Here is a 22,499-nt window from a genome sequence, read left to right as displayed (position 1 = left end):
ATCCACAGTCACCAAAGAAAACTTCTTCAAACCTACTAAATTTTTGTCATATATGAGGTAAACCTTGGTTGATAAAAACAGCTATCGTTGTCCAAGACATCCTTTTTAAACTTTTAAAAAGCTCACGCATTGTCACCAATGTATTTGTTCTCTGGACAATTGCATCACCAAAGGGGCACCACAATGGCCGCCCAGAACTGATAGCTAGTTCGTGCATTTATGAAAACACTGATGGCCAACTTTCTGTGAAAGCAACCCCATTGTCTGCATGCAGTTGAAAGCGGTATCAGTCAGATGTGCAATTTAGGGTTGTTGACAATTTTGTTTTTGATTAGACCTGGAAATTTTCAGACCACTTAAGCAATATTTGTTCAAAGAAGGCACCTAGAGACAAATTTGACAAACTTTTAGACAGATTGCAGGTACTTTACACACACCCTGTAAACACCCTGTATTTACTCTGTACAGCTGGAGGCGGGTCAGTATAGAGGCTGCATGTCTGCTGAGTAAGAGTATAAATTGGACAGATGTAATGTTTCCAACTTCCCTATGAGTGATGCTTTATATGTTAATAGAGACGATATCACATAATCACAAAACAGCCATAATTTTTGACCAACAATTCTAAACAATTATCACATCTAACTTTTAGGAGTTTAGAAAGCTGAAGCGACTGTTGTTTAATATGTGTCACTAACCGTGGGCCACATTTGTGACACCATCTCACACTTGTTCTATTGTCTGACATTAAAACAGAATAATATAACAACTTCACTGGGAATTTGGCTATATTGAAATGCAGAATACACTCACTTACTTGGTGGCAGCGTGGCTCAGTGGTAGAGTGGCTGTCTACATACTGAAGGGTTGCTGGTTCAATCCCCAATAGTTGTGTCACCATATCCCTGAGCACAGTATTAAACCCCTAATTACTTCTGATGAGTAAGTTGGTGACCCTGCAGTTGCTGCTCCAATTATTTCAGTGTTGAAGTACATGTGTGAAAGCATCTGATGATATTTTTCTTTGATTTGTCACCTGCCTATATTTTCTGTTGTGTCTCGTTCCTCAGACGGTGGAGGAACAGTTCACCGCCCTCAGCCATTGCCTCCATCCACTATGCACCAGGGTGGTCTGTCCAGCACTGACAGCAGCTCCGCCTATGGTCTGGCGTCTAACCGTCATGGCTTCTCCAGCTACTCTGACACCTTTATGACCTCTGCAGCACCGAGCAACCACGTTAACCCCGTCAGCAACGGTCTCTCACCACAGGTAATACTTGTAGAACTTCTTTGATATTCATACACAAGGATATGCAGACATGGTAACATCAGCAATCAACTAGACATAATTGACCCCATCAATATTGTTTTACCATAATTCCAATAGTCCCAATATTTTGGTCTGCTTGTCTTCTTTGCTGTCATGCTGGGATTGGATGGAATGTTTACTCAGGAAGAAGATCTCAACTAAGTCAATCAGCACATTACTGTACAGTCCTGTTTGGGTGAACTTGAACACTGACATTTTGGAGTTAATTTGATCCCACATCCATTACTTTGTGTGGTTAATTACATTGTTGGAGCCTTTGGCTTCTAATGGTTCTGGCATGAACTTTCAACCACATCGCTATTCATTTCAAGGACAAATCCTTTCCACTCTATGGGGGAAAAAGAGAGAAAAGAAATAATCTCACTGAATAATGACTGTGATCATTCATTTCAGACAATGTCTTTCATTTTGTAATTAACAGATGTTCCTGTCAATGCAGGCAGTTATAATGAATTGTAGCTGATACCCAATTACCATATCTTTTGTGTGTGTATGAACATAAGCAACATTTGGCTTGATGTAAATGACTTGCATATCTTCTTCTGATAAGGAGTAACAGATTTTTAGCCCAGTGGTTAGCTGAGTTGTTTTCATGCATAGGATTCTTTGAACAAATTGATTGCGACAGACTTTCTGTTATTTCTGCTAAAGCTCTTGATATGTCATTAGAACTGGTATCCTGGTTGATTCCTGTTGATTGATGTGAGTCAATTAACTAGCACATACTGTTGGAGAAATCTTGGTCAGGCTGGAAACTCTTCGTATTGATTATATTAACGGTTACTTAAATGATAACACTGAACCTTGCTGCTAGTGACGTAAAACACACAAAACAATATGTGTATAGGAAGAAACAGTCAGCTATATTCTATGCAAGGGTGCTGACTAATAATAGAATAATTTTCTGTAGCAGCATCGTGAAGTAACACTCGACGATGTGCTGCAGCCTTAGACAATAAGTCAATCTCGAAAGTTAGACTGTGGCTGCAGGATGAGTGGATGACTCACTCCGCTTCCTGAGCCACAGCCTAATTTACAAGCTTGACTTATTGTCTAAGGCTGCAGTGAAGTACTTTGGTTTCCATCAGTGTGTTTTTATGTGCATTTTGAAGTGTCACATGATAAAGGATTAATGGAAATGGCAAAATTAAAAATCAAGTTTTAATGCTCCCTTTAGGTGTTTTTTTTTTTTGCCATTTCAGAAAAGGAGCTGTATAAAAGATGAAAACACATAATAAGAATAAACTCTGATGTAGCAAAACTCTACATCATGTTGATGGCCAGCTGTTTCCACCACGATCATCTTCACAGATTCTGTATTCTCAAACAACTACGAACACTTTTCCAAATGAAGGTAATTCCTTAACACCTCTCTTCATTTTCCTCAAGAGGTGCTAGTGAGTCACTGTAGCATGAAGGAACAAGACGTTGTTGGGAAAACAAATTCAGACAGCTTGAATCTGGAATCTAAACCTTGTGAATGCAGGAGGTGACTGATGGAAATTAAAACTATTGGAGAATGAAGAGTCTCTAAAGCTAAAGAACATAGCATTTCCTTGCTTCCAAAAACAGGGGTGGACACCACAACTTTCTGATATATGCTGAAAGTGGTATGAAATGCTGGAGTTTTTTTCTCCCAGTTACCTACAAATTGTATCTTTAATGCCAGGTTATTGCTCTACCTTTGAAATCTTGGTATACGGTAAAACACTGGTCATTTTATGGACAATAGTAAGAGTATAAGATAGAATTCCCCCCCTTACAGACTTCTTTTTTGTATCCACAATCTTGCTCCAACCTTCACCATAACCATGGTCAACATGCAGGGAGTAGACCTTTCTTTTTTCTTTCTTTTTTTCAGTGTTGGACATCATCCAGGGATTTTTAGAATTGTTTGTCATTGTTCCTGTCTGATTATCTGGTCGTACAGTCATGCCACGAATCCTAACTCTCTAAAATCAGATCAGTCAGTGATAGATAGGAAACCATTATGTTTGATTCACAAAGAATAGGAACTTGTATCAATGTTGACACATGTCTGTATGAGGAGAGACGAGGGAGGGACGCTCTGTGTTATCCTCTCTTGCTATCTGGAAGTAACCAATTCAGATAGACGGTTGAGCTCAGGCCTAAGGTTGTCTCTGGTAGAATAGATGAATGGCTCATATCACCAACACTGGGCAGTAAAGTGTACCACGAGCAAGAAGACAAGATTGAAATGGTGATTGCAGAGAGTAAGACAGTTAATTCAACGCCTCAAATGCATGCATTATTCTTTCACTCAGCATTTTTTGTTGGCAGGTTTTACTTTTTTTTGGGGGGGGGGGGGGAGCTGGTTGATTTTAATTCCTCTTGTTTCCTTTGAAGAAAGGAGAGATGTGAGGATTTTCTACAAAAGGGTGTTTGTAAGGTGTTTTCTCAGAACATGTTTATTAATCTTTGTGTTGGACTTAATACTACAAAAGAATCCTGCATATATATCAAGAGCCCTGGCTGCCTTTACATTTAGTTAAATCTCTATCCTGAAAGAGCATAGCACTGGTTAAAATCAGGGATTACCAGACTGAGGGAATACGCTGTATACAGTACATTCATGTGGTTTTTGCTTTTCTTACTCATTTATTTGACTTTGTGTATTAACGTGGTATAGAAAAAGACTTAAATCTTTCAGTTAATAAAAGAAAATAGAGATTTAGGAGTTCCATTTTATAAAATTAAAAAATATGGACAAGCACTGCACAAGCTCTGTGTCTAGTGAGAATGGTGTCACTATATGAGTAAAAACGTATTTATTTATCTGTAGTTTCTTTGGATGAAGCGCCTACTCATAACATGGTGTCTCTGGTTCCAACGGGTGCAAGTCAAGCATCACGTAAACAGTGGTTCACGATATGCTGTTTATTTATATATTTTTCTTTGGTGAAATGATGGTGTTCGTAACTCAGAAGGGAAATTCAGAGTCGGAGAGATTAAAATGTAACTTCTTTGTCAAGACTATGTTTACTATTCTTTTCCTGGATAACTATTTTGGGAAGCTTCTGTTGGACCGTTGTTCTTGCTTCTAAGCTAAAATCTTAAAATGATCATTTGTCATCTGTTCTCCTATTTTCCATTCCATTGTATTTATTTTAAATGGTAAAATCTGTATTTTAAAAGCTGCAGCTTTAGGGCATATTTACAGTATGATCTTAAGGCATGATTACTTTAACCATTCACTGTTGCTAGGATGGAGCGCTAATGTATGAGCCGACTGTGGAGGAAATTCATCGTTTCATTCAATACAGCTCCAGTAATTTCATTTGATTGAAATGGCATTCCTTCATGACATGAAATGCATCTTCAGTGAATGCTGCTGCATCCCACGTTTATTGTCCTCTTATTTTATTCTGAATGGATCCAAGTCCCAGTTGAAGCTTTTTTCATTACGGGTTCACTGCCGGTGACCCTTTCATCATGTTTCCAGGCATTTACATGAGATAACTGTGTAGGGTGAATATGCTAAGATTCCACTTGAAAATCGCAGGAAGACCATATGCTGTACGTCTGACAGGAAATAACTCAATTTGAAACAGCTATATTGCATTTGGAATGTAATTCATGCAAGCCATTTCTGCGCCTCCTCCTCTCAAATTGAATGGAAAAGAATTGGAGGCTGACTTTTATGTGGAGACGGAGAGTGTAGCCAATTCCGAGTCTTATTGACAGAAAGGCAGTATAGAAGGCAGTCCCTGTGATGGCATTGTATGAGTAAATAGAACTCCCTTTTCACAGCTTCACCATCAGTATTGTTGCAACCTCCTTGCTGCCTGAAAAATAAATCTGTTTCTTCATTTTAACTATTTTTTTTTGACAAATTCCCATAAATCTATATTGCTTTCAAGCTCTCCATGTGGTTTCTTCAGTAAGACAGCCACTGATGCTAGATCACTAAGCCCTTTTTGTCAGGTCAGACATCTAAGTGACCTGGCGCTGAAGATGAAATTATTATTCCCACAGTGACCCAAACACATCAACGCATCACGGGTAAAGAAGAACATCTTGCGCTCACATTTCCTCTCCAGTTTGTTATGAGAGAAAGATTTAGCCTGCTTTGGAGTGGTGGAGCTCTCTTGCTTGCTATTTGATGTCGGGGTGAGAGAGAGAGAGCAGGCGAGTTAGGATAGAATAGAGTGGGTTTCAGTGTTGGGGGATCAGAGCTGCTTTGGTTCTCCAGCTCTGTCTCTTTGATCCATATCCCCAGGCCTGCCTGCCTGCCTCCTCGCTAACTCAGGCCTCTGCTCGTGTTTCCTGACAACTGTCGGCCTGAGATAAGGAGGTGGGGTGTGGGGAGGACGTGTGTGTGAGTGTGTGTGTGTGTGTGTGTGTGTGTGTGTGTGTGTGTGTGCGTGCACGTTTGGTGGGGGGGGGGGGTAAACACACACATTTACCCATTTATTTCTTCAAATTACCACAATACCACAAAAATGCCGCATACATTTCCAGTGTATCGACCCCCACCAACTGCCCCCCCCAAAAAAAATCTGTTACCCTCAATGCAGAAGGAGCAGCCCAAAATAAGCCCCCCTCCCCCATCTCTTAAAAAATACAAATAAAAAAAAAAACAACATTCCTGTGCTTGTCCTCCTGCAGCCCCCATTTCACAGTGTGTTGACACGGCTGTGTGCACCTGAATGTCAATATTAGTCTCAGCTGCTATTAAAATTTGCAGTATTAAGCCCTTTGACTGGGCACACTGTCAACTGGCACACTCCCATGTCAACAAATCAAAAAGGATGAGCGCATATATTTAGATCATCATATTGAGGAATGGGGTGGGGGTTGGGGTTTATTTGTTAATGAGAAATCGGCTGAAAAACAGATGCTGCTTCACTTTGGCAAGAAGCAAAGCAAAGAGCTTTATTAAAAAAATAAATAAATAAAAGACAAGACCTACTCAAGAAAGATGCCAGAGAAGTAGAGGATTGTAAATTATAGCCACTAATGGAATGTTTACAGGATATATTTTCTTTATTTCTCACTGAGGGTGCTCCCCCCCCTTAGAAATGAAGTTATCGTACTGACTGAGTGTTGCTATTTGAGCTCCCGTGGTTCAGATGAAATGCAGGTGTTGATGAGGGCTGCACCATGTTTTGAAAGACTGACAGTGCGATTCTTTTTCCCATCTGCAATTTATATTGCTGCATGAATATATCAAGGAATTTTCCCCATTCTAAAATAATCTAACACACACACACACACACACACACACGTGTTGTTCTTCAGTTTGAAAAGATTCTCATTAACTACTTAATGTGAATCCAGTACAGATAAAGAAGTGTGTGGTGTTGTTAAAATGGCACCCGCGTGTTACATCTTGTGCTTGTATACAATCTTCATTAGCAGTAATAATAGCAGTGTGGAGGACAGTGATGTTTTTTCAAATGCAAAACAAAGTTGCTTGAACACGGAGAAGTTGAAGTTGTAGCTGAGATGAGATGAAGTCACAGAAGTTACTGTCCGTTATCATACATGTTTCCATCTATGTTGTGAATGTTGGAGCTCAGACTGCTCATCGTGTTGGTGTGAATATAATTCATATACAACCCAAAGTGTATTTCTGGTTTCAAAACTGGGTGTTTTAGTGAGATGTCAGGACAATTGCAAGTGTATGTCTGGTGACAAAACCACATCCCCTCAATTATGACACTATACATCCCAGTCTGTGCATCATTACTACCTTGACTGCCCAACTGCCCCTTCTGTGAATTGCTTGGAAATCATGTATACATATGATAGGTATATATAAATGTACAAACACATATTTATAAATGCTGTGCACGTGCGTGATGCAGCAGCTGGAGTGCAAATACACCGCTCTGTCATTTATACAATGTAATGAGTGTTGTGGTTGGGAAAACAAGTCCCTGTCCTGTTGAACTTGAAATAAAATTTCAGATTGTGTATGGAACTAAATTTTATATATTTGAAAGTACTAAGGCGGACTGAGGTACCATAGAGAGATTATTGTGGATGATACAAAAGAAGTTATGTGGTTTGCAGCAAAGCCATAACGGTCCACTTTTCATTGCTGTTCAGAGATGGAAGTTATACTTAAGAAAAGGCCTAGAATTTTACTGGTAATCCTGGTGTCTAACACAATACATTTTCTTTTTATACTATATGAAATATAAATATATAAATTGTCATTATATCAGTGCATTCATTCTAAAATGTCCAGACAAACAAATATATTGTAATATACAGAATATCATTATGGTCTGTACCTGAAATTTCACAGTTCAGGTCATTACATAAGTCTATATTAAGCAAGAGACTGTTTAAAGTTTTAAGATCAATGACCCATGTTTATATTAAACATCAGATTTGAATGCACAATTTTCCTTTTTCCTTTTTAAAATTGTAATTACTGCTCAATTATGACATCAACATTTTACAAATATATTTCTGAAGACATGAAAATGGATGCTTTGTTTTACCTGCAGTCTAGGTCTTGGAAGTGAGAAGATGTTGTCCTTTTCCTTTTCATCATCTCCTGCTTGACACTTTCTCCTCTCCAGAAGGGAATATGGTGACTGTGGTCTATAACATGAATGTAAGACTATACGGTATATCTGCTGGCAGCAGACTCTCTCCAAAGATATGTAGAATCAATGTTGATTTCACAGATCAACAGCAAAATATAAGGTGAATGTGATTTATCTTAAGGGAGAGGTAGTGTGATTAGAATGGAATCTACTACTGTACCATCTTTAGCTCTGGCCTAACCTTGTTATTGAATGTCCTTTATCTTCTACTTGAACAAGAAAAGGGGTTTGCTCCTGATTTCTCTAGATATGTGGTAGAGTATTCTACTGAAATTATAAAGCAGAGCATCTTTGGTTGAAAAAGATTGTCAGTTATATCATATCAGTGGTTTGCAGAAATATTTCATTTTTGTTCCTTAGCTGAAACTGAACGAGGCGATGACAGATGCTCTGCTTCTAGTGAAGGTGCATGGCAGGATATTGTGCCATTAACTCTATTTCAAGGTTACATTATTGCAATTGAAGTGTTCCACCCTTAACAAATGTAGATATCTGTAGTGTACAGTCTGTCTGTGTCTCTGTGAGGCTCCCAGAGCCCAGCTGCCTGCTATTTACAGCAGTGCTCTGCCTGTCAGCCTCCAGCTGAGAGCCATCTCCATGTTTATTTACATGTCATTATGGGAAGGAAGAGCCGATATTAACACTGTCAGCCTGACATCCCTCAGTGGGCCCCACCGCTTGAGCAAACAGCTACTGTCTGCTTCCATCCATCATTGGGCTTGACCCCAGCTTGCTCTGATCAAGAACCACTTGGCCTAGAAGCATTAAATGTTCACAGTTAATTTGGAGTCCATGTAGAGGAGGAGGATCAGAGGGAGTAAAGAGGATGATTGGAGTTCTAAATATTCCACCCTGTAAGAGAGTGAGTGTCCTCATATTGGTATGTACTGAGCTTTAACCCTTGCTGTGTGAAACAGTTTACAAGATAGATGTAGCTTTTCAAGATTTTTTGTGCATAATTCCATCCAGATTCCATCAGAAATGTTAGGTGAAAGCAGTTAAATATACAGTTTAATCATTATGAATGACTCTTAATGATAATTATTACAACTGAACAATTCAATTAAAAACAATCACCTTTTGTGTTTTCCCCCCAAAATTGAAATGAAAACATAATGATTTTGTCTCCCTATTACGCTATAATGATCTGATTTCAAAATGGATTTTTTTTGAATTGATATAACAGGTACCATTTGATTTTATTTGTTACTCTCTTCAACATTAAAGATTTTCACTTTAAACACACTTCAACTTGAATTAGGATTCTTTGATCCACTGAAGGGTGGCACGGTGGTGCAGTGGTCAGCACTGTCGCCTCACAGCAAGAAGGTTCTGGGTTCAAGCCCCAGCTTTAGCACGAGATCTTTCTGTGTGGAGTCTGCATGTTCTCCCTGTTCCTGTGTGGGTTCTCTCTGGTACTCCAGCCTCCTCCCACAGTCCAAAGACATCAAGAGAGGACAAGGCTGATTGATACTCTAAATTGACTGTAGGTGTGAGTGTGAATGGTTGTCTGTCTCTATGTGTTGGCCCTGTAATGGACTGGTGACCTGTCCAGGGCGAACCGAGGCTCCAGCCCCTCCGTGACCCTTAACAGAATAAGCAGTAGTAAATGGATCGATGGATGTTTGATCATTTGTAATTTAGCAGTCGTCAACAGTTTAGTTATTTTCCATTTTGGGTATTCAGACATGTATCAATTAAAATCATTAATGCAGTCATTTGGACATCCAACTTTGATTTACACACATTTTATTATTTATAATGAATAAACAGTGTAAGAGTCAATTTTTCTGGTGCTATAGGTTTAATTCTAAGCAGATGTTCTCATGTCCTCAGAGAGGCTAGCAACCTCTGGTTTCTGATGATATATACATTTGCACTTGTGAAGCTCCTCACTCACAGCTTAAAAGATGTAGACGATGGCTTGGCAGAGATAGTGGAGCAACACCAAGAACAGCTAGGTAGGGTGAATTGGTAAGTTCTTGAGGGGAAACATTCAAATACGACATTTAGCTGAAAAATAGTTAAAAAAAATACTTATAATTTTAAAGTCCTGCAAAATAAATACCTAACAATGTAGAACTTGTGATTGTAATTGATCCCAACAAGCCAATCAAGAGAAAATTGTTCTGTTGGGTTGAAAATTGTGAAAATGCAATTCTGAACTCCTTAGACCAGGATAAAACCATAATTAATCAAAAACAGTTTCAGGATTTTATACTGAAGTGGGAGTCAGTGGGACAAAATTACCCTTAAGACCGGAGTAATTTGTTTAATTATACAGTGCATGGTTAACTTAGTTAAGGAGTTAAGATCAAAGATTTTTGCTATATGCATTAACACATTCAACATTATCAAGAAAAGAGAAGGTGCAGTGTACAAAAACGTCTCCAGGGGTGCATGAAAGTTTCAAGCTTTTTACACACTGTAAGCTAATATCACCCAAGGCGTGAGAAGGAACACAGCTCCTCTCTGTCACTGGTGGGAACCCTGGTGTTTTGTCATATTATGGTTGTCCGAAGAATTCACCCAGTGATTCAAGTACCTTGAACTGATGTCAGTGAGTTTATGCTAAATATGAAGATTTGAATAATTTCCACTCTCAAGCCCAACAATGGGCTGCTCTGCAGTGACAGGCCACCTCCTTGTTTGCCCTGAAAAGAAGTGTCAGACCGCTAGAAACCACTCACCTTCCTCACCCAAGTCAGGCTTGACATCTCCCGGGGGCCTGGAGGCTCTATCCCTGTTCCTTCTACACATCTTTATCTGCAGTACAGTATATGCCTCTTCTCTGTACCTCTCTCCTCCCCCATTTTTCTCTTATTTTTGTAAGACCCTTTGATCGCATAAGAACAAACAGCCTTTATGAAGCAACAACAGCCCAAATAGAAAAATACATGTATAAGATGTGTTAAATGTTCTTACATCCGTATCTGAAGAAGTTAGTGTTTCATATTTCACGCTCCAAATCAAATGCAGGCAGAATTTTACCACAAAGTCAGGGTTTCTGCTCGTATTTTAAGAAAGAAGAACTGCTATAACTTCCTGAGACTTATTTGAAGGTGAATGAAACTCTCAATTTACCGGTCGATCCAACTATCACTTATGGTCACAGACACCTGCTGGATAGCTGGTCTGGACTGCTGCTCTCTTGCATCGTGACAGTTCGGAACACACCTTGGCTCATGTAGCTATGGACACAGATATTTAACTCCATGAGCAGAGGTACAGCCTTCCTCATGACTACGTTGTCATCAGGCTATGAAAAATCTATATTAAATACTGCATTTTTTGGGCTTTTGAAAATGATATGTACTAAGCAGAGAATATTATTTGTATAAAAAAAATGTGTGTATGTAACTTGTGGTTTCCTACACCAACCAATTCTCTCCTCTATTGTTACATCACTGCGTGTGCGCGTGTATGTGGGTGTTTGTGTGTGTGCGCACACAACACGTGAGGTATGCCTAATTCTGATATTATTCATTTTCAGTGTTGGGCACATTACTTTGAAAAAGTAATTAGTTATAGTTACTAGTTACTTCTCCCAAAAAGTAACTGAGTTAGAAACTGAGTTACTCTACTATGAAAGTAACTAGTTACCAGGGAAAGTAACAATTGCATTACTCTTTTTCTGACAAGTTTAAAAATGTAAAAGAATTTTTTTAGTTTTTTAGAAAATACCTTTCTGCAGGGCAGAGATGCTCCCCTTCTCCTTGGTATTTTGCCTATGAAGGCTCTGAAGGAGTGTGAATCAAATGATGACAACGGCAGCTTGTTTTCATCAACATAACGGCCAATCAGTTCGTTAAGTTCTGTTTGTGTCACAAGTTTTTCTGGAGCAGGGAAGAAAAATCCAGCTTTGGCTGCTTGGATGGCGTGGCTCCATGTCCTTTGTTTGCGGAGGTCACTTTAACAGCACCTGCTTGCTATCACCATTAACAGTGTCAACGGTGTTTCTGGCCACTAGTGTAGTAGAAGCGTGTGCTGTCAACGGTGCTTCATCAAACTGGAGTTGCTCACATTGGACATTGACAGCCTCTTTGTTTTCGCTCTGGGACAACATAACATACACTCAACATGTACATTTTTACCTTTAACCTCCATGAAGGTACAGTCGTGCCTATCTTGAAAACGCCGTCTTTCCTAGCGACTCCAGACTCGCCACCTCTGGTAGTTTATATGTGTGCTGCTACATGCTGGGTTCGTGTGTAAACACCCGCCCACCTGATGTCTCTGGTTGGCTCAACGTGAAATCTTACTCTTTCTTACCCAATCAGCATGACTTAGGCGCTTATCCCCCCCCCTCCCCTCCCCCTGCACCAATGAGAAAAAAAAACACGCATTTGCAGCTCCTGTGTCTGTGTGAGCCGAGCCGGATGGCAGCTTCAATGAGTCGCCTCAGTAACGTGTAGTAACGACGTGTTGGTAACGGTAACGGTGTTGTGTCAAAGTAATTAGTTAGATTACCCGTTACTGAAAAACGTAACGCCGTAAGTAACGCTGTTTATTTTAACACCGTTATTCCCATCATTGTTCATTTTATTTTGGTGTTTGTACTGAATATAAAATGACTGTGATTGGTAATTTATAAAAAAGTGACTTTTTGTTTTTTACACAAAGCTCACGTAGTCACCCAGTTTTTAGGAATCAGTGTCAGTGGACCATGAAATGATAACTTGGTACCTTGTTAGCATGGCCCGCAGTTAAGATTTCTTGCTCTTTATGAATGTGTTGACAGCAATAAAAATGACAGACTGACTGATATTGCTTTTCACAGAAATTGTCCCTAAATAATGGACATTAAATGATTGTTTTTGTCCTGTCTATTGCATTTCCCATTTTAATGAATGCATGCATTAGATTGATATTGATCTGAATTGAAAGTGAAAGTGTGTCATTTTTTTGTGTTGGTCTCCACACTGGATTGTATTATAAACTTTACTTTACTTGAGGTTCTTAGATGTAGGATTATTAAATAATTTAATCATAATGTAGGAAGGCTAACGGGAACTCGGTTGAGACCATATGTCCTCTTTGTTTGCAGGTGATGAGCATCCTCAGTAACCCCAGCGGTGTTTCCTCACAGCCGCAACATGAATTCTCCATTTCACCACTCCACAGTGCATTGGATACATCTCCATCTAATGCCATCTCAGCCAGCTGCAGCCAACGTTCAGCCGAGGCCTCCATTAAGACAGTGGACAGCCATCCGTCATCCCAGTCCTACTGCCCCCCCACGTACAGCACCACCAGCTACAGTGTCGACCCAGCTGTGGCAGCTGCCGGCTACCAATACAGTCAGTATGGCCAGAGTAAGTCAAGATGGTGTCTAGACTCAACATGATAGGTTACCTATTTCTGCACATGTGTAAAGTAGTGTTTGCTAAAAGTGTCATACACAGCATGTCCATTTATTTAGCTGGTCACTCGTCTGATGCAGCACAAGTCTGTTAATTGGTGATGTAATGCAGGAAAGTGTAGTTAGCTTAGCTATTAGCTGCTCTGCATTAAATGAACATTAGCTCACTAAGAGTTTGGCTTCAAAATTAGTCAAATTTAGAGATCGGTATTTCTGGTAAGTGGGTAACCACAGTGCTCTGTTTCCACATTTAATCTGTGCTCTTTCTATACTGTAGATGATGGTTAGAGTTTGGCTGTGGACAGCTCGCTGGTATATGCCAAAAAATTGCTATTTAGCTTAGCGGTCCCCACTCGCAGGAGCTCACATCTCTGACAACATCTCATGTTTACACGGTACAGAGCCATTCCAGCCTGCTGCAACATGATTCATCCTTGTTTCGGGACCTAAAAAACACAGTTTCTCACTGCCACAACATTAGTGTGTTCTGGTCAGCAGGGACTGCTAGCATGCTGTAGCCACTTCCAGCTGTCCACCAGACAGTCAGCCATGTCAATAGCAGCCAAACTTGACATTACCAAATCATGTTGAAATCTACTGCTAGCTTGAATATTTCTGTAGTACTTAAAAATATCAGCTGTGGTACACAAACACAATGAATCAGACCTGGACGTTTCTGTGTGTGTGTGTGTGTGTGTGTGGGGGGGGGGGGGGGGGGGGGCTGTAGCCTATCCCAGCAACCTTCAGGCATGAGGTGGGGTTCATCCTGGACTGGTTGCCAGTCAAATATAGACAGACAACTATTCACACAGCCATGCCTTCAGTAAATTTAGAGTATTAGCCTTAGGCCGATTAGCCTCGTCTCCATTTGCATGTCTTTGGACTGTGGGAGGAAGCCGGAGTACCTGGAGACAACCCACGCAGGCACGGGGAGAACATGGAAACTCCACAAAGAAACACCCTGTGCCCGACTCAAACCCAGAACCTTCTTGTTGGCGACAGTGCTAACCACTGCACCACCATGCCACCTGATTTTACATATATTGTTTTCGTATTTGTTTTGTATTTTTTTCTGCTCTATTTAACACTTCAAATAATGGAGCTCAAATCTCATATATGAAAGAAAATATATTCCCTGCATTAACAGCAAACATTTCCCCTGACAGTAAATGATGAAGCTTGGTTTTGGCTGTAAGTCTTTAAGATACTGGGCTATGCCATAAATGATTCCGCTGTGGCCCTCCACCCCCCACCTCTTCCTCCTGCTGACTGACTTAACTTCAGACATTTGACTCTTCTCTTGTTCTTATTCAGGAGGCACCTGACAGATTAAAGTACATACTGTCAAAATAGCTGAGGTGTGTGTGGACCTGTGTTCCTGCTTGAACATGCGTGTTAGTGTGTTATCAGATAGGCTCTATCTTGAACGTAGAGCACTGCTCAACAAGGATTTAAGGTGTAAATCTGGCTGACAGGAAAAAAACAGCTTCGTTTAGAGAGCCACACTAAACCTCTGTAGAAACACACACACACACACACACTGCTCCCCCAGTTGTCTAGATGACTGGCACCCTGGCAGACAGACCTGCCCACCCATAGGTGCTCTTCTTTCTCCCAGGCCTCAGCATAGAGCGACAGCTTCCTTTCTGTGTACTATGCACACAAGCATCCTAACTGACACGCCTGCCTTATCCCCCCAAACACACACACACACACACACACACACACACGCACACACTATGTCACATCATCTGCTCTAAGCAATCCTCTCTCTTTGCTGCATTATACAAGAGAAGCTATCACCAGCTAAACCAGGGAGGGGCAACATCCACCAAAGAGAGCAATGTGCTGAGCATTAATGCCAGCTTTTTAAGAACCATAGTTTTTCTGGTGACTACCTGTCTCTCTGTCTGATTGCCTGTCGACCTTTCTGTCGGTCTGTCGGTCTGTCTAAGCCAAACTGTTGCCGTCCTTTTGTCTGTCTGTCAGATATTGTGTCATCCTCTAAGTAAGCGACACACAACAAACAATTCCTCAACTACACTGAACATGTTCAAGGATAAGACTGGTGATATCCTACATTCATCCACTATATCCATCAATATTATAGTCCTCATATAATTAAAAAGCATTTCCATTTTTTCTACAAAACTCCTGTCAAATAAACGTAGTAGATGGATGGCATGTGGACACAACAATGACACCGAGGGACTCCCACCTATTGATCATTTGCAAATCTGTTTAGTTCAGTATCAGCTATCTAACATTATCTTAGTTCCTAGATTAGTTTCTTAAGACAGGCTACATCGATCATACTGGTGTCCGTTAAATAATTATGAAGATGTGATTTCATCCTTTATCATGATTATAGACAGGGTTCACTTACTTAATCATCCACTTTTCCATTGCCAACGTCTGCAGGCTAATGTTAAACAGACAGATAAATATGAGCTACAGGAAGGCTACAAAAGTTGCCCACAAAATGTTTTTCGGTTCCCATTAGACAGGCTTTGAGGAGCTGGAGTGGTTGATTTACAGTGAAGTGTATGCAAAATGTTCTAGTTTTAAGCAACTTTCTCTATATTCAGATGGGACTTGCTACACATACAGTAAACAGTTTGGGCTTTTATCCAGACCTTATATTTACCCTTATATTTTTCTTTGTAGTTAAGCTACTGGACTGCAGGCATCATCAATGTTTCCACACACACACACACACACACACACACTCACACCTTATGCCTCCTCAATGTGTGTTTGTCACAGTGACCTCGACCTTTGACCACCAAAATCTCTCCAGTTCCTGCTTGTGTCTGAGTGGATATTCGCACCAAATTTGAAGAAATTCCCTCAAGGTGTTCCTGAGATTTTGTGTTGATGAGAATAGGACAGAGTGCCTACAGAGGGACTAACCGGTTTAAAATCTCCATCAGTGATTTTGGAGGGTAATGGATTTTTGCAGTTAATGTTGAGCAAGCTTAAAAAAAAAAAAAAGGAAAACGTGAAGTTGCTGAGAGATTCATGTACCATGTTCTGTCCTTTCCAGCTGCAGTGGATTACCTGGCCAAGAACGTCAGCCTGTCCAGCCAGCGCAGGATGAAGCTGGCTGACCATTCAGCTGTTTTGGGACTGCTGCAGGTGGAGACAGGCCAGGCCTACTAGTGCCCACCCAGCATATTTAACAACCTGACATCCTGTCACCAGCACAACCCACACCTCCTGCTATCATCCATATAAATGTCCCTGAGAGCATGTGTGTGTATGTGTCATGGGATGACTACAAATGGGGCTGATTTTTTGTTTTATTTTATTTTTTAAAATTTTAAATACCATTTATGTTACCGTTTCTCCAGGATGTAATAATTTAGTACTTAAGCTGTCCAAACTTTCATATTTTTCCATGGCACCATCAAAACAAGGATTTCAACCATAAGGAATATTGTTTTACTGTTTTACTGGTTGTTCATAAATATTGTTTTATGGTTTTACTGGTTGTTCATAAATATTGTTTTATGGTTTTACTGGTTGTTCATATTGCCGGGTACCTCCTGGATGATAGATAAAATATTGATATAAACATTTACAATGTGAAACTGAGAAAATCAATTTAAAATGAGGAAAAGATCTGTTTCACAAAACCTGAACAGGATATTTATTATGCAGAGATGATGCCATGCTGTTTGCATGTTGGAAGGTATTTTCATCTTGTAACGGTGCTTCAGACTGCCTACCAAGAACATTTTCATGTTCCATTGGAGCATTTTCAACTTAGCATTTTTTCTGACAGATCTCCCTAATCACTGTCTATGCACATGCCTGGTTAGAAAATACACAATTTGCCAGTCTAAGATCCGGTGGCAGGCACAATGCAGTTTAGCCATATGTTTTTACATGCCATGTTCTGTTCTGACATACCTGCAGTCATTATGCTGAAGTTCTGACGGAATCAAGCATCTGCCGGTGTGATCATCGTTCCCACCTGTTTTAAAGTAAACATACATTGCTCCTGACGGCTTAGAACCAAACATTTGAATTGTTTGCTCATTTTTAATTCCATCCATCGTCGTCTTCCGCTTATTCCTTTCTTGTAAGGGTCGCGGGGGGGCTGGAGCCTATCCCAGCATCTACGGGCGAGAGGCGGGGTTCAGCCTGGACAGGTCACCAGTCCATCGCAGGGCCAACACATAGAGACAGACAAGCATTCACACTCACAGTCACACCTACGGTCAATTTAGAGTATCAATCAGCCTCGTCCCCTCTTGATGTCTTTGGACTGTGGAGGAAGCTGGAGTACCAGAGAGAACCCACACAGGAACAGGGAGAACATGCAGACTCCACACAGAAAGATCCTGTGCTGGAGCCGGGGCTTGAACCTGGAACCTTCTTGCTGTGAGGCCACAGTGCTGACCACTGCACCACCGTGCAGCACTCATTTATAATTCATTCTAGTTAATTTAACTTTTCATTAACCTCTTAAAAGCAACTACACGGTGGTACCATGGCAAAAGCACAGATCAGTTATTCATCATTGTGTAATGGACAAGCTTTGGTAAGTACAATGTCCACACTATGTTTAAACATATCTCCTACAGAATTGCCTGGACGATGCTCAGTCATGTTTTCATACTTTGGTTATGACAATTAATTGGATGGTTACATTACCTGATTATGCTTTAGGTCCTACACAAATATAAAAATCTTAATATTTCTTCTGTTTAGCTGACTTGCAGTATTTTGGAAATACTGCAAAAAGTGTATTGCTAAATGAGGACACATTTACTGGTTCATTCCAGTGTTTTAACATGGTCCCTGTTGTCCCATCACTCTAGGTCTAAATGATTCATAGGCTCAAAATTGACGTGCATTTTTTCAAGAGCACTATTACAGGAAACATTGAAGTACAGTATGTCCAATAAAAGGGGGAGTTTTTGCCACTGACAGACAGGCTCCGATTAGCATTAAATGGAATTATTGGTTCTTTTTACACACAACTGACTTAACTAGTGGTTATTTTTCCTGCTATTCTATAACTTGATGCACAGGGAAATTCCATGTGCAAACATAAAATATTGTACGTACATCCTCTGTACTCTGTTCTGGTCTTGTTCACAGTCCTCCTGCAACAGCGAGAATTCTCCTCGTGTCACATGTTAAACATTCGTCTAGGGATCCATAATGCTGTCATACACTTGTCAGTGGCGAGAACAAGCACTTTCTCTTTGATGTCGACAAAGGCCCCGTTTATTTTTTGCCTGCGATTGTTTTTTTCACCGATATTGGATTGATTCCGATCATTTTTGTCCCTTTACCATTTGTGCTATCATAAAAATGTGAACATAGGGCCCAGGTTTCAATACACCAGAGGTATCCTTCATACTCGAGATTTATAAATGTATATTTTGCAGTGTTAATTTGCTGGGCAAACTAAACACTTCATCTATGTTTACCTGTTGTCCTCATTACAATTTGATGTGTATTCCAACTCAACTCCTTACAGACTCAGCTCATTTCACTTCCTTGCGCTTTGTCATTCTTTGATTATGATGTATACTGCCTTTAATTTCCATGGCCCCTCTGTGTTTTTTTGTATTTAACCTTTACTTATACTGCACCAATGCCATAACAGATTATTCCGAGAAGGACTTCTCATACTCATCAATACTGACCAAAGTGAAACTTCTCACCATTCCACACTTCCTACTTTTTCCATGAGCTGAAAGTAAACTGGAGACCAAATTTATCGTCTCATTCCACGTGTTGAGCAAATGCCAACAATCAATATTTGCTTCTGCATTATATGTGTCTTTTTTTCTTTTACTTTGTACTGTATTTGATGACATTCCACAGAGACATTTGATGTTCAATCCTTGACTCCCACTGAATACTGGTGTCCATGTATAGTGAGGACAATCATCATCGACTCAAAGAGCTTTTGATAATTTCATCCATGTGTGTCAGCAGCCACGGGAACTCTTTGAATGCTGGCTGTGTTACCCTTGTGTATATACATGTTTTTTCATTGACCTCAAACCAATGAGAGATTAAGGATCAAATGTACAGATATTCTCATTAACCCCTCACCCACTGTTTACCTCTTGGTCTGTGTTTGAACTACAGAAGGGAGGCTCTAAGGAAATGTATTTTATTCTGTGGTCGGATCAATGCTTTGGAGGTAACGTATCTCCATGTTGTTGGTGGGGCCTTTAAGTAACTCCATAATATTATACCAAATGCACATGTACATGTGTAATATCCATCACACCGCGTGAATTAACCCTGAACATGAAGTTAGGATGAAAGCAGCTCAGGTGTCTTCTAGGGATATAAGCCCCCCCAGCCCCCTCCCACCAACTGCCCTGTAATTCAAACACTGCTCTTGGTGCTTTCTCTGCTTGTTTTGTTCAGCTTTCTGTTTGGCATGTGTGTATGGTGCCATAGTATAATTTATTCAACCTGTATCAAGTCTTAGACTAGTGGGAAATTTGTATTGGCTTTTACTCCCCTCAGCTTTTTGGTGTATAAAATGTACTGGCGTAACTGTCTGTTCATTAAATCTCTACAAGTGGACCAAGACTACCTGACTGCTCTGGCTTCTTGTTGTTCACAGACAAGTGAAGCTGAACAGTGAAGTGAAGAATTTATAATTGAGTATGTTTGGGATGGTTAAATTAGAGAATTAATGCATTTGTGTGTTCCACGAAGGACCAAAGTATTGGTAAGATAAACGCAGGTGGACATCCTGGAGTATACCACTCAAAGGAAAATATTTTAGTCTTCCATGAGGGTCAACATGTCAGATGAGGCTAATATAGTGCTATACATTGTTTTAAAAATGTCTTAAATTGCAACAAAGTTTTACAACAAATCATCAAAACCTCTCCAAAACAAAATGAGGGTACCTTAAATAAGATAGCTAACACCTTGATAAAAATTAAATAAAGAAATAAAGTTATAACTTAGCGAACATCAACAAGGTGCAATAAAATGTTAGTCATACATAGTAAATAAAATGTTACAGAATGTGTGCAGTGTAAAAAAAATAAAAAAATTGAAATCAAGCATAAATCACGGTAAAGCATCAAACTAATCGTAACAAAATCTTTTAAAGAACTCTAGAGCAACTGAACATAATAAACTATATTGTCGCAGACAATAAGTACCCAAATACATAAAACATGATTAAAAAAAAAAACTGAGCAAATTTCAATCATCTAAACTTCCAAGCACTATCTACAATTATACATGCCTTTATTTCTAATTCTAAGAAAGGAGAACAAATTGGGTCACTTTTTCTGGTTTCACTCTTGCTTCTGGACACGTGACATTAGTTCCAGCACTAAAATTCATTTCAAAAGGGGTTCTGGTACCTGAGATGTACAAGTATTTCCTTGTAAGTTGGCTCACTCTTGGGAAATTGCACTCATGATGCCTCAACCACTGACGGTTCAGCAGCATCAGCAGCAGTAGCAGCTCCTCCCATGAGCCTAGGTCATCACTCCTCTTCTCAGACAATACACAGGGCTTTCTGGCTTCTAACTTGTCTGGCTTGTTGTCCTAAAGCATGAATCTTAGATCAACCAAGGTAGCTATGTCAGGCAGATCATCTAGGCCTGGTCTGCATAATTTTCTTGACAGTATGTCACAGTTTTGGTGCTCAACTCTTTTGTGAGCTGAATGTTACTTCAGGAACATTCAAAAGTTTTGTTTTTTGTTATGACCAAGGCACATATGACTCCCCTGATAGAAATTCTGTGAGCTCAAATAGAGGACTAGGTGCTTCCTGTATAGATTTGATGACATCAATATCCTGGCACCAGGTGACTTGACGTCAGGGAACATGTTATAGCAAAATCTGCAACATTTCTCATCAGAAAGAGAATCCTGTTTCTCCACATTCTTCTCAATCAGTGACAAGAACTCAGTAAACTTGGAATGGCAGACAATGACAGCTTCAGTATGCATTCCAAAAAAAGTGTGTCCCTAAAAGAACAAGAGTAGGTGGTCACTACTGAGCTCCATTCAGGTAGAACTCCTTGCTGGCTGGATGTCACTAAAAACTGCTAAATGCTAAATTTCCCAAAATATGATGGCACTACTAGAGATTCTTCTGGGTGTGAAAAGGGTAGCTTGTGGAGTGAAACAAACACACCCTTCACAACGCCTGCAAGGAATACGCATGCAATTTATGGAAGATTCCAACTGAATCACAAGAAGAACTGCTGCTGTCGTCTCTGCACTGATTTATTTAGAAGACAAATACCAAGGATCATGTATGGAAGTATTTTGCAGTGGATTTGACAGTGGATGATGATGGCTTTGTAAAAATTTGAACAAATGCAAACTGCATCGAGGTTTGCTAACTGAAGAGGGAAACACTTACACTTTGGTGAAGCACCAGTAGAATTTACACCAAGACTGGCTCAAAGAATTTAGTAAGTGAAGTTTTCATTTTTTTTGTTTGTTTCAACAATTTTTATTGATTTTTAACAGTGAATATCTATCTATAAATACAATAAACAAACAGTAAAAAATAGTTTACAGCCCACCCTCCTCCTACACCTTCCCCGACCCGCTAAACTCTCCCTTCGGTCTCTTTCAGTCCAAGACTTTGTAAGGCTATTGGGAGTGTCTATTATTAAAGTTAACAATCCAGAAAGAGGAGGTTAGTAATAAGTAAATAAAAATGATGAATATATTATTAGAATTATTATTACAATGACTAAGTTTTAATTCTTTTTTACATTAAAAATACTTAATGTATGAAACTGATACCTTTGTTATGCTTTTCCTGATATACACAAGTGAGAACACTGTGATACTCGGCATAAAAAAAATCATCAACGGAAAATGCTAAGGGCTAATTTGATCATGTTTAGGCTCGTGTCATCTGACCATTGCACCCCATACTGTGTCCTTGCAGGTCAGTCTAACATGGCCATTTAAATATTTACAGCTTAACTGTCTGCCACCAGTACCTACACTATTACATTTAAAGTACTTCAGCGATATGTCTGTTCTAGCTGCACATTGTGTATACACTTCAGCCTTCGCCATTTCTACAGTCATTTAGTTATACTCGATAATTGAAATCTCACAATATGCCATTCACAGTATCAGCCTCAGGAGATAGTAACGGCCTGGCAGCAGCCTAGTCAGACTCAGCAAATACACACAGCCAACCTTAACAGAGACTTTTCAAAGACAGACATTATGACAAAAACAG

At 39.9% G+C, this 22,499-nt stretch overlaps 1 protein-coding gene across 4 annotated transcripts in view; it reads left to right on the top strand.

The window, feature by feature from the left end:
• Positions 1–20,215, top strand: part of LOC147255859 (paired box protein Pax-7-like) — a 66,525-nt gene extending 46,310 nt beyond the window's left edge. For all 4 annotated transcript variants that reach the window (XM_086213890.1, XM_086213889.1, XM_086213888.1 and 1 more), the window contains exons 7-9: positions 1,071–1,270; positions 12,962–13,229; positions 16,323–20,215. In XM_086213890.1, coding sequence (XP_086070016.1) covers positions 1,071–1,270; positions 12,962–13,229; positions 16,323–16,438 — 584 coding nt within the window. In that variant the 3' untranslated portion in view covers positions 16,439–20,215. The remainder of the gene's footprint in view (positions 1–1,070; positions 1,271–12,961; positions 13,230–16,322) is intronic.
• Positions 20,216–22,499: the final 2,284 nt, after the last annotated feature.

This window comes from Aulostomus chinensis, chromosome 9, assembly GCF_037954235.1.
Source record: "Aulostomus chinensis isolate RoL2024-O1b breed Wild chromosome 9, RoL_Achi_v1.0, whole genome shotgun sequence".
Taxonomy (NCBI): Eukaryota; Metazoa; Chordata; class Actinopteri; order Syngnathiformes; family Aulostomidae; genus Aulostomus; species Aulostomus chinensis.
The sequence above is the reverse complement of the archived record's forward strand: the minus strand, read 5'-3'. Positions and strand labels throughout refer to the sequence as shown.